The 12,079-nt window shown below is 32.2% G+C and overlaps 1 protein-coding gene across 1 annotated transcript; it reads right to left on the bottom strand.

Annotated features, from left to right (window-relative positions):
- Window positions 1–3,173: 3,173 nt before the first annotated feature.
- On the bottom strand, window positions 3,174–3,935 carry LOC115983927 (40S ribosomal protein S30). The gene is made up of 3 exons (XM_031106789.1): window positions 3,826–3,935; window positions 3,575–3,712; window positions 3,174–3,398 (listed from the first exon to the last, which is right to left on the bottom strand). Exons 1-3 carry the CDS (start codon window positions 3,827–3,829, stop codon window positions 3,352–3,354), a joined length of 189 nt encoding a protein of 62 aa, XP_030962649.1. The 5' UTR covers window positions 3,830–3,935; the 3' UTR covers window positions 3,174–3,351.
- Window positions 3,936–12,079: the final 8,144 nt, after the last annotated feature.

A 12,079-nucleotide genomic window follows, 5' to 3' on the forward strand; every position in this document is an offset into this window, starting at 1 on the left:
AAAAATAAAAAATCAAGCCAAATGGTAGGATCGGTAAGATCGGTAGGATCCCATACGATCCTACGATCCTATGCGATCCTACACGATCCTACATACGATCCTATCATTTTTGCGATCCTGCTACGATTTTAAACTTTTTAGTGAGGTGGGATCGTAAAATCGTGCGATTTTACGATCCGGATCGCGATTTTGACAACCATGGACGAGGGTGAGTTAATGATAGCAGAGAAGAAAGGGGTCGATGAGTCGTGACTAAGAATGGGGCAAATGGCAACAAGCAAGGTCATGGAGGGTTTATTCCTGTGAAAATTTAGTTGCAAACCAAAAAATACATATCAGGGTTTCATTTTTAGGCTTAAAGCTTGATTCTTGCTCAAATGTGGTCATCATCAGACATGGTAACTTTGAAAGTTAAGCCTACTACATTTCAAACTCTCTTCTCCCCTCCCTCCCTCCCTCTATTAAAATTCCTGAAAGAAACCTCCATTGACAAAACAAAGTTGTAATTACCATTTCCAGGTGCAATGGATTTGATTTTAAATCCCTCAAAGGTGCCTCCATTTAGGAAATAAAGTTGCAGAATTTCATTGTATCAAAAGGCCCAATGAATTGGAATTTCCCTGTTGAGCTAGGTCATTTCGGGGCAAGCGGATCGACATAGGATAGGATGAGCTTCAAGAGAAAGATTCAGAGTTCTTGCAAAGTGGAACCATGCAATACCAAACAAGAGAGAGATCTTCCAAAGAACAAAGAATTCTTGCAGTCACCATTCTTTATTTCCAAATACAACTCATGAGTGCAAAGAATTGAAGAAAGTATTCAAGTGATGACTCATTCTCAATTCAAGTCTCACAATCACACTTCATACTATTTCTTAAATATTATAGTATGAAAATAAAACATTCAAGAGTTAAAGCTAGGACCATAAATAAGCCAAGTATTAAAAGTTTAAAATTATTCATTAATTAAATTTCGAATGATTAAATTACATGTTCTTAAAACAAGCTCTTTATTTTTTTTTTTAAATAAGCTCTAACTTTCATGAGCTACTTGATTAACTTATTTTTTTCTTATATATATAATGAAACCATGACTAATATCTTATCTCTTCACAAATCAAAGCTAATAATTAAACTAAATCAAAGTTGCAATTATATTATTTGGGTTGATTAAATAGAATGATTTTTGTTTATTTATTTATTTATTTTTTGGTAAACAATGATTTTTGTTTATAAACTAATAAAAATTATATTCACAAATCTTGTAGTGTTAAAAATTATATTTATATTAAGAAATTATAAATAATAACTTCATATCTTATGAACTTATTTACAAACTTACACAATCCAATCTTAAGTCCATATATAAGTATATATTTAATATATATTTTAAACACGTATAGATATAAACTTATGTATAAATATATCTTAAATCCACAGTATATATTTAGTATAAATTTTAAACACGTATATATATAAACTTATATTAATGTATAAATATTTAGTGACCTTTTGGATAGCTCCCAATTTCTAGTTGTTTATTTGCATAGTATTTAAAAAAAAAAAAAAAAAAAAAAAAAAAAAAAAAAAAAGAGAGAGAGAAGGTTTTAGTAACTTTTATATTAAATATATGACAAAAAGAGAAAATTAGCTTTAAAAAAAAATTAATCAAATTATTTGCAAAAAAAAATGAGACACTCTAATATTTAATCCCATACTAAGGAGCTTGTTCACAAACCAATTTAATTTTGTTTAAATTTAGCTCATTTTATATTCAAATCTAAAATTAGAGCTTAAACTTGGCTTGTTTGCTTATTAAATGAATAGACAAATCTTTTCCCAAGTCGAGCTACACAAATTGGTTCATTCACAATCTTAGCTCGAACACCAAAAACCAAGCATAGTGCATCTACTTACTCGACTTATGAAAACTACTCTTTCTTTCCTGTTATTTCTCGACCTTCATAATACATTTGATTATCAAAATCATCACAAATAGACTATTAAGTAAGAATGAAATTTCATTTTTCGGGGAGAATGAATATAACTTCCAATCAAAGACCCTCCAAAGAGTCATGTTAACTATCGATATCTTCATCATCTTAAGCATCATTACTTTCTATTCTGAACACCTACACTATCGTATTGCCATGTTTTCACAATTTATCAAGATGTAATGTCCAAGATTTTGCAGGCATTGAAGCACTAGCACCATTCTACTGGTCCAAGCCAACAAATTTGAGCCCCATAAAGAACGTATTCAATAAAGAAAAAACGATTCTAGCAGTGCCTCAACTTGTTTCTCAAAAAAATAAAGCAAAACGAAAGACTGACTGCGGCCATCTCGTCTACAAAAAGTCTGAGAGGCTGGTAAAACTAACATATCTTCATTAACTACAAATATGAATAAAAAATTTAATTATTATTATTTATTTTTATGACATTGAACCTCACCAAGGCAAAGTCTATTGGAGTCTTGAACCCACCCCTAAGAAATAAACCAGGAAAATATATAAAATACAAAAATAGAATTATAAAAGCTACTAAATAAGTATTACCCTTAGAAAAAATTTACTACAAAAGATCAACCCCTGGAGCATCCAATTGATATGCATCATAAATAATATTTTGAATAAACTATAATCCTCTAAAACAACATCCCCTATATATGGAAGGATCTAACGCATACAAATATTTGGTGCACACATCTATGCAAGCTTGTATTGAGTTCATTTGATTTTCTATTCATTTATGATGATAATTAGATATCCACTTGCTTTATTTGCGATTACATTTGATATCTACTTGCTTATGAATGATATCATATCTAACCCTCACTTTCCTTTCACAAAACATAAGGTATCACAATCAACTTAAGTTTTTAAGTACTTTGGTAATCTGTTGAAAAGAAATCCATGTTGATTGAAAGAACAATTTTAACCTACAAGACCAAGCTTCCATCTTATTCAACACCAATACTGAAAGATTCCTGTTTTCCCCATTTCAGAATTTCAAGCATAATTGCATTATAAATGAGCTCTCTTCATATGCATCACATAATAAGGAGGTGGAAAGAACTAAAAAAACCCACCAAATAACTAAATTCATTTTTTGTCCAATTCTTGAGCAAACCAACAATCAAACATAAAAAAACAAAAACAAAAATCGACACCCTCGGTCAAAATCACATCATTTTCAGATTAATTAACCAAGTAAGCATAATCCAACATGATTTGAATTCAGTACAAAATTCCAGCAACTAACATCATCATCATCACAGTCTTCAATATAACATTAAAAACAAAAAATAATAAAACCCAACAAATTCTTTAACCTAAAACACTCAACCGCTTCACTTCTCGGACGAGTTGGGTCCCCTCTTCTTGCCAAATCCGACCACTACAAACAAAAACAAACAAACAAAAAAAAAACAGTGGCACCAATCAAAATCACAAATTCATCAAAACCCATTTCAAAACCTTGTACTAAAACCATGTTGTCACAAAACCCAGATGCTAAAAGCAAACAAAACACTCAAAAAAGAGAGATTGATAGAGAGATATATAGATATATACCGGCTGTGACGAATCGGCGATTGTATTGCATGCGCTTGTGGGCGCGACCACGGGGCTTCTTCTTCTTGTCTTGCTTTGCAACTTTGGGAGTTTGGCCTCTCACCTTACCAGCACGAGCCAGAGATCCGTGTACCTTACCTGAAAAAACAAAACCCCCAAAACACATAAATCAGATATTGGAAAAGAACCCATGTAGAATATGAGAGAGATCTGAGGAAGAGAAGCTTTTTGAGGAGAAATGATGAGATTACCCATGGTGTATTGGTTGAGAGTTGTGCGTCTCTTCTCTCTCTGTGTGTGCCTCAAGCGAGAGAGTCTGAAAATGAGAGATCTAGGGTTAGGGTTTTACGGGCAATATATAATTTTCTATATATAGTGGGAGGTTGAGTCGGTGTGGGCCGAGTTTAGAGGCTCCTAAGGGTTTTCGATGGGTTTTGTTTGAGATTAAAAAGAGGAGCCAATTGGGCCCATCAGAAGTGGTGTCTCTAGCCCATGTTTTTGGATCTTAGGGTAATCTTGGTCCAATCAATAGTCTATTGTAAGAAAGGATGGTATCTCTGGCCCATGTTTTTGGGTCTGTGTTTGGCATCAATTTTTAGTATTAGCTTTTAGCTTTAATATACAGTTTTTTAAAACCTCATATTTTTTTCATTTTTTTAAAAAACTTTTTCCCCTTGTTTCACATTTTTTGTTGAAAACTTTTTACTGAAAGTGTGTTAAAGTATACTTGTATCTTGAAAAAATACAAAAAAAGGGGAAAAAAAAAATGTGAGATTTTAAAAAGCTGTACATAAAAACTAAAAGCTGAAGTTGATGCCAAACATGCTCTTAGTGTAATCTTAGTCTAGTCAATTGTAACCTTAAAAAAAAAAGAAAAAAAAAAAAGAAGAGAGTAAACCCAAGAACACGTAGACCGTAGCTAGCTCAACTACATTGTCCAATTCTCTTTTTCTTTTCTTTTTTTCAAAAGTTTTTATACTACGGGGAAGAGGAGAGGGGGGGTGGGGGGGAAGAGTTAATAAATTGGGTACTTAGTAGTAAATTGGTTTAACACCATGCACTATGCACACAAAAGTTGGGCCTTTTGTGGGTATACCGTACGTTATGTAATATGCCTTAAACATTGTCCAATTCTCTCAATTGGGTGAATCTAGGTTCAAATTCACCTACCATACTTATTGTAAAGAAAGAAAAATATATGCAAAATGCGAATAATTTATGTATATCATTTTTATTTAATATAAGGAAGTAGTGTTCAATCTTTAGCCAAACTATTTCGCTCCATGTCCGTGAAATGCATTGAAAATCTCATGGATCAATAGTGGGTTAATGAAACTTGGAACCTTCAAGTTTACGGTACCCTTTAAATCAATTGAGCCCACAACCCGATTACCCGAATGTTCCCTTTAAATCAATTGAGCCCACAACCCGATTACCCGAATGTTCCGGGACTATCTACATCATTATATGATATTAAAGACTATTAGTTGAATGTTAATGTAAATATAATTTCCTTGAGTTCTTGGACTATCTTGATCTTGTAGTGCTACTGCTATATATCCTGCACTGTAAAAGATGATTGGAAGTTTGAGAATAAAGTGGTATAAGAAATTGGCATCCGAGTATGCAAGTTGAAGGAGTCCTTTGACTTTGAGTGTGTCTTCAGCTTGAAGGCTGAAGCATGGGCTAGATGTCTTACTCTTTATCCGACCAGTAACACTTGGAGAAAGGAATCAAAACATTCCACGCGAGTCTTTAATGATAGCTCAAAGAAGGCTATTCTAGACGCTGGCATTCTCAATTGGAAAAAGTTTCTCTATCTCATCATGTGACGATTGAAAAAATCATTTATGTGTAATTTTATTCATATAACTTTTTTATTAAATCATGTGGTTTATTTGAATAATACATATAGATAGTTTGGCTTCAAACTTGTTCAGAACTATATCTTTCAATCTATTATGTAACAAATTATAAAACTATCCACGTGTATTATTTAAACAAGTCAATAGCTTATTCAAAAAGTCACGTGACTAAAACTATATATGAATTCATTCAGTTACCACATAGTAAGTTCAAGCAAAATAGCTCCAAACATGTTTATGGCCAAATTTGATCCTCTTATAAATTACCATATAATGGGTTGGAGGAGAATTCTCTAAACTAGTTTGGAGCTAATCTTTGTCATTTTCAATTTAAGAATATGATTTTCTCTTTTTTGTTTGGAACTTAAACAAGTGTAGGGTAATTGTGGGGAGAAATAATATCAAAACTTCAAAAACACAATTAAAAATGCAACCTAAATTTAGAATCTTCTAAATTAGTTTGGAGCTAATTTTTGTCTGTCTCAATTTATGAGTATGATTTTCTCTATTTAAACTTAAACAAATGTAGGGCTTATTCATTGTAGGGATAGAACATTTAAAATAATTATATATAAAAACAAAAAAACAAAAAAAACAAAAACTAGCTTAATCTTTGTAGTTTGTATACCTTCCCCCCCCCCCCCAAAAAAAAAACAATACATGGAAGTACAATCAATTTGAATAAAGTCTTTGTATTTTTCTAAGTTTAGATGAATGAATTTGTATATAGATATAATTGACACAAAATTATAGTACAATTGAAAGTACATTTGACAAGAAATTGCAATGCATTTTAAATCTCAAGTCAATTGGCATTACATTATAGGACAATTAAACATACACTTGTCACAAATTAGAATACAATTATAATCAAATTTAGATTTTTTTTTAAAAAAAATAGTTTAGATTATTGATCGGGCTTCTATTTCAATATATATATGATTTTGATGTTTTATAATGGTGTAGATAATACAAGGACATTACACTTTTACGGTAGAAAGATTATCTGCATTATAAAACTATCTACTATGAAATGAAATGAAATGATTAATTGATTATTAAGTATGGATAGAACCACTTATATGGTGTTTTTTCTTTTTAAAACATTAGCATCCAGTAATATAAAATGCATTTTCATTTTTTATAAAAATTTTAGATAACAATGTAGCAAAAAAATACCGCAAATAATACTCCCACATTCAGTTTTGCATTTTTCAAATTTGCACTTACAAAATTATTTTAAATATACATCACCATCATAGCAATGTATATATATTAAAAGGAAAAATGCTTATACACCCCCTAAACTTTCAATTACTGGCCAAAAGACCCCCTCAACTTTTTTATTGGCCAATTTACTCCTTAAACTATTCACAACTGCCAAATCAATACTTCAATTAGTAGTTATCAAAAAAAAAACTTCAATTAGTCACACGTTAAAACACTAACGAAATAATCACATGTCACTCATGTGACTTTCAAATACAAACATAAAAAAACCCAAATGTTCAAAACCCAACGGAAAGAGGAGAAGAGAACCAGGTCCGGCAAAGAGAGAGAGAATTGTCGTTCAGAGCCATTGCCGAGCTTCTCTCCGTCGTCTCGCCGCCCTTGTCCAGGCGGCGCCTTGGTGGTTCTGCCGCACTGCTCAATCTGGGTATGTCTCTCCCCTGCCAAGTTCCAACCATCTTTCTTCCTCAATTCGTCGCCAACCTAAGCCCCAAGCCCCAAGCCCCAAGCCTCCACTGCTGACCCATTTCAGCATTTTTGTTTCTATTTCGATGTGGGTTTTGGCGTTTATGTTTGTGTTGCAGAGTGGATTTCGGGCTGTGTTTGTGTTTCGGTATGGGTTTCTGCGTTTGTGTTTGTGTTTCGGTGTGGATTTCAAGCTAGGTTTCGGGCTTTGTTTACATTTCGGGTTTGTGTTTCGAGCGTGGGTTTCGGCCTCTCTCTGCATTTCGGGTTGGGTTTTTGCTGGTTGTTCTCAATCTGTTGGTTTCGATTTGGGTTGCTCATATTTCTACTCTTTTTTCTGGTTTTTCTGATTTGGGTTTTGCTCATATTTTTGCTCGTTTTTTTCTAGTTTTTTTGCTTTTTTTTTTTTTTTTTTGTTCTTCTTCACTGGCTCTTGATGGGTTTTGGTCATAGTAATGGCGTTGCAGTTGTGTGGTGCTTTCCAGATTTACCAGTGTGGCGAAACCACCAAGGCACTGCCAGGACAAAGGCGGCGAGACGGTAGAGAGAAGCTCGAAAATGGCTCTGAACGGCGTGGATTCTCTCTCTCTCTCTGCCGGACCTAGTTCTCTTCTTCTCTTTTCGTTGGGTTTTGGACGTTTGGGTTTTTTTTTTTTTTTTTTTTTTTTTTTTGTTTGTATTTGAAAGTCATGTGAGTGACATGTGCTTATTTCATTAGTATTTTAACGTGTGACTAACTGAAGTATTGATTTGGCAATTGTGAATAGTTTAAGGAGTAAATTGACCAATAAAAAAGTTGAGAGAGTTTTTTGGCCAGTAGTTGAAACTTTAGGGGGTGTATGAACATTTTTCCCTATATTAAATACACTTTTTTTATTCCACACACTTTGAAATAATAATATTACTCTTTCTTCTTTGTCATGAGAAGTGACATTGTGGATGGTCACCAACTTGGTTGTCATGGTCAAATTTGAAGTTGCGATATTGTGTTTGGATCTCGTCTCATATCAATGACATTGTTGCAATTTATGCCATAAGTGAAGCTTGATTTGATGCTTTGACCATGGATAATTTGGGAAAGAAAGGGACAAAAAAAAAAAAAAAAAAATTTAATATGACTCTTAGCAAAATAAAGAATGTTATACATGATATGTAATGTATTGTAAAAGTGGTTATATATAAAATAAATAACATTTTGGTTGTATAAAATAGATATTGTTAAATACCCGAGGAGAATGAATGTTTTTTTTTTTTTTTTTCTTTCTCTTTAATTTGTTTTAGCTCTTAATTCCCAGGATTTAAGATTATGCTGAAATTGCTTTCAAAAAAGAGATTATGCTGAAATTTAAAGATACCATACAAAAAGTAAACACCGAAATAGTAATGAAGAGACATGTCAAATTAATAAAAAATAAAAATTTAAGAGACACGTGGATGTAGTCCTGTTGACTTTATTACAAAAGAAAGTTTCCCAGTTCTTACTAGACGCAATGACGTCAATTGCCATTTGTCAGTGTTGTCACACAAGTGCTCTATTTTTGGACAAATCAGATTCGGGTACACAACTCACGCCTAGAATCTTGGAACTGGAATCTCGTAACGGGCCTACAGATTCCTTGGATTTTTATTTTATTTTATTCTTTTTTATGATAATTACCCCGTTGTTAATTAATCAGTAGTATTTTTTTCCCGCTCTAATTAAAAAAACAAATTTTCTTTTTAGGATATTATTTTTAAAACCAATACTCTAAATTTATATTTATTTAAAATTTAGGGTTTGTTTGGAATTTGAATACCGTTTATTTTACTGAAAATACTGTAACAAAATAATTTTTAAATGTGTGAATAGTACCATAAGACCCATTTTTAATGTTTTTTTTGTGAATAAAGTACTTGTAAGTCCCGTGAACAGTGTACGAGATCCACTTAACAGTGCATAGTGTCTCCTAAAATGCATGCAGAAAAAAAAATGCCCAAACACCCAAACGCCCAGACGTAAGCGCATTCCAAACGCACAATTTGTAATAGTTATTTAAAGTCAATATTTTTCTCTAGAATTATTATTATTATTTTTTTAAAATCAAACTTTTGTAAGGTGGACTAACAATTGCTTTTTATATTGATTAAAAATGTTAGACGAGTGAGAAAGTGTTATCATAAATATTTCTTTACCTACTCACCAATTCATCTAATTAAGTTTAGTTGGTTATACTTAACTCATATAGTTGTTCTCACGGAAGAAAAAAACAAATTCATATGGTAAAATTTGTTGTCATTGTATTTATACAGTAGTCACAACAAAATTAGAAATTCTCTTCTTTTTTTAAAAATATATAATTTGATAATTATGATTATTATTAATACACACTATTATTTTTTAGAAGAAATAGACATTGATTATAATTGCATTTGTATATAAAATTATTTATTCATGTCTATATATTAACGGAGTGTTTAAATATGAAGGTTTTTATAGGTAATTTTTATAAAATAAAAATTTAATTATAAATATATATTAAAATAAAGACTAATAAAAATGTATGTTTTCCAAACTGTATGTGTCAAAATTATAATAAGTTATATGTAGGGTCTCAATTTGGGGTCCAAGCCCAATAAGTATGGAGTCTTAGTCCAAGGAACCCGGAAATAATGAATTTGTAGAGAGTGGGCTATAGAACTAGGTCTTAACGAAGTGGACAGTGGTTAAGGTTGGGCTATACAGCAATTAGACACAAACAAATCTTGTTAATACCCATATATTATTAGTCTGAGGAGATGAGATGAATGTTTGCTGGTTCATGCTCTAAGTTTAAGATTATTTTTACTATTCCTCTGTTCCCCTTTTTCGGTCCCTTCTCTCGTGAGGACTCCCTTTCTTATATAGTCTTTTTGAAACCATCCTGGCCTTACACTTATTGATTATCTGGACCCTTACTTGAGTGCTTGTCCCATCGGACACCCCTCTCCAGCCTTCTGTGAGTTGTGGTAGCCAAGGCAACACTGTTCACAGGTCCTCTCCACATTAATGCGGCCAGAAAAGTAGCTGCAACGCATTTAATGTAGCAGCTGCAGCCTCTCCTTGGAAATCTTACGTTTCCTTCTTTGCCATGGGTCTGTGGGACTCATCCCTACTACTAATGTCCGTTGGGGTGGGCCCTTCTAGTAGATGGAGTGCATGTTTAAGCCATACTCGTCACGTCCGAGGAGGCACTTCTCCTCGGACCGCCTTTAAACGTCTCCCTATCCACGAGAATTGGGCTGGGAGCCCCTTTGGGCGCCCACTTTTTCTCCTCGGACATGGTGATCTTCCCATATGGGGCCCAAGACCCATTGTATGATTTTGGGCCTTTACCCCTACGAGTTAGTTAACAAAATAGCAAAGATTCGGCTTTATATTGATTACTAGTCGCTAACCTGTGCAATGCACAGAAGAGTCGAACAAAAGTTATAAATTTTCACTTATAAAAGTTACAACTTAAGAGCAAAAATAAAATTTAAGACCAAAAGTGAAACTCTAACACCAATAATGTTGTATGGTCTCAACCTTCAGATGAATAAAATGACATTGTTAGGGAGTGAAGACAAATAAATGTATCAAATATTGAGTAAAGATTGCTTTAGTCATCTAGCTTAAATAGTAAAACTATTTAAAAAAAAAATTCATTTGGACACTTTTAAGCCAATAAACAAAACAAACCCTTATCACACACACAAACGTGAGAAATTTGGAAAGAATAGATGTTGAAATATATTAATGTAAAAAAGAAGAAGAGGTACCAATTGAAAGGAAAAAAAGAGTATTAATCGAGTAAAAATGCAAATTGATCAAATATATGAAAAAATAAAATAAAGGGTGAGGCATTAAATTCCAGCAGAAGATGGACTACTAATAACATATTTCATAATTTAAAAATAAATTAAAATCTATAAAGATGTATTTCATGCCTCTTAGCCGACCTTTTCTTTACATACCAACAATAAAAAAAAAATAAAACAAAATTATAAATCAAAGTATACAATTATTTTATGTGTTAGTTTTTTTTTATTATAAATTATTATAGTTTCTTGATTACACCTAGCATCATTGTATATGAACGCTAAAATGCAAATATATTCGTAACAAATTAATGGTGAAATATATCTGGTATTCCATAGCAAAAGTGATTCTCATAGGATTTGAAATCATGAAAATTTTCTTTACATACCAACAATAAAAAAAATAAAAATAAAACAAAGTTATAAATCAAAGTATACAATTATTTTATGTGTTAGTTTTTTTTATTATAAATTATTATAGTTTCTTGATTACACCTAGCATCATTGTATATGAACGCTAAAATACAAATATATTCGTAACAGATTAATGGTGAAATATATATGGTATTCCATAGCAAAAGTGATTCTCATAGGATTTGAAATCATGAAAAATAAATAAACTTACAAAAAATATTCAAAAGATTTTCTTTCTGGGAAAAATAAAACTACAGCTCCCCAATCTTTAATCTCTCTCTCTACATATTAGTATTATATATATACCTACCAGTCCTTCATTGAGGCATTCCCTTAAAAAAAAATCATAAACATTACTAATCAATGCAATAAACTCCAGTATGCAAGAGAGCAGGGAAAACCAATTAAAAAGCTTCAACATTGTAAATTGCCAAGCAACAATGGCTAGCATGAAAACCACCTTCTCCTTCTTTTGCAAACTGAGTTTATTTCACTTGAAGCTATATGGTCCAATTCTAGTGTTGGCAACTCCACTGTGGGTTGCATTGACATGGAAAGGGAAGCCCTTCTTAAATTTAAAGAAGGTCATGATGATCCTTCAAGAACTCTTTCCTCCTTGGTTGGCGAAGATTGTTGCAACTGGTTGGGAGTACCGTAGGATTATAAGTCAAATAAAAGGAAGCTGTATTAGGTTTAGGGTTAGTGCGGTGGAGGA

The sequence above is a fragment of the Quercus lobata genome, chromosome 4 (genome assembly GCF_001633185.2).
Source record: "Quercus lobata isolate SW786 chromosome 4, ValleyOak3.0 Primary Assembly, whole genome shotgun sequence".
Taxonomy (NCBI): Eukaryota; Viridiplantae; Streptophyta; class Magnoliopsida; order Fagales; family Fagaceae; genus Quercus; species Quercus lobata.

What these genes read in the sequence shown, in the direction of transcription:
- LOC115983927 (XM_031106789.1), bottom strand. An exon ending in TCGCCGATTCGTCACAGCCG is followed by an intron (nt 3,399 to 3,574) that starts GTATATATCTAT and finishes TTTTGTTTGTAG; the next exon opens with TGGTCGGATTTGGCAAGAAG.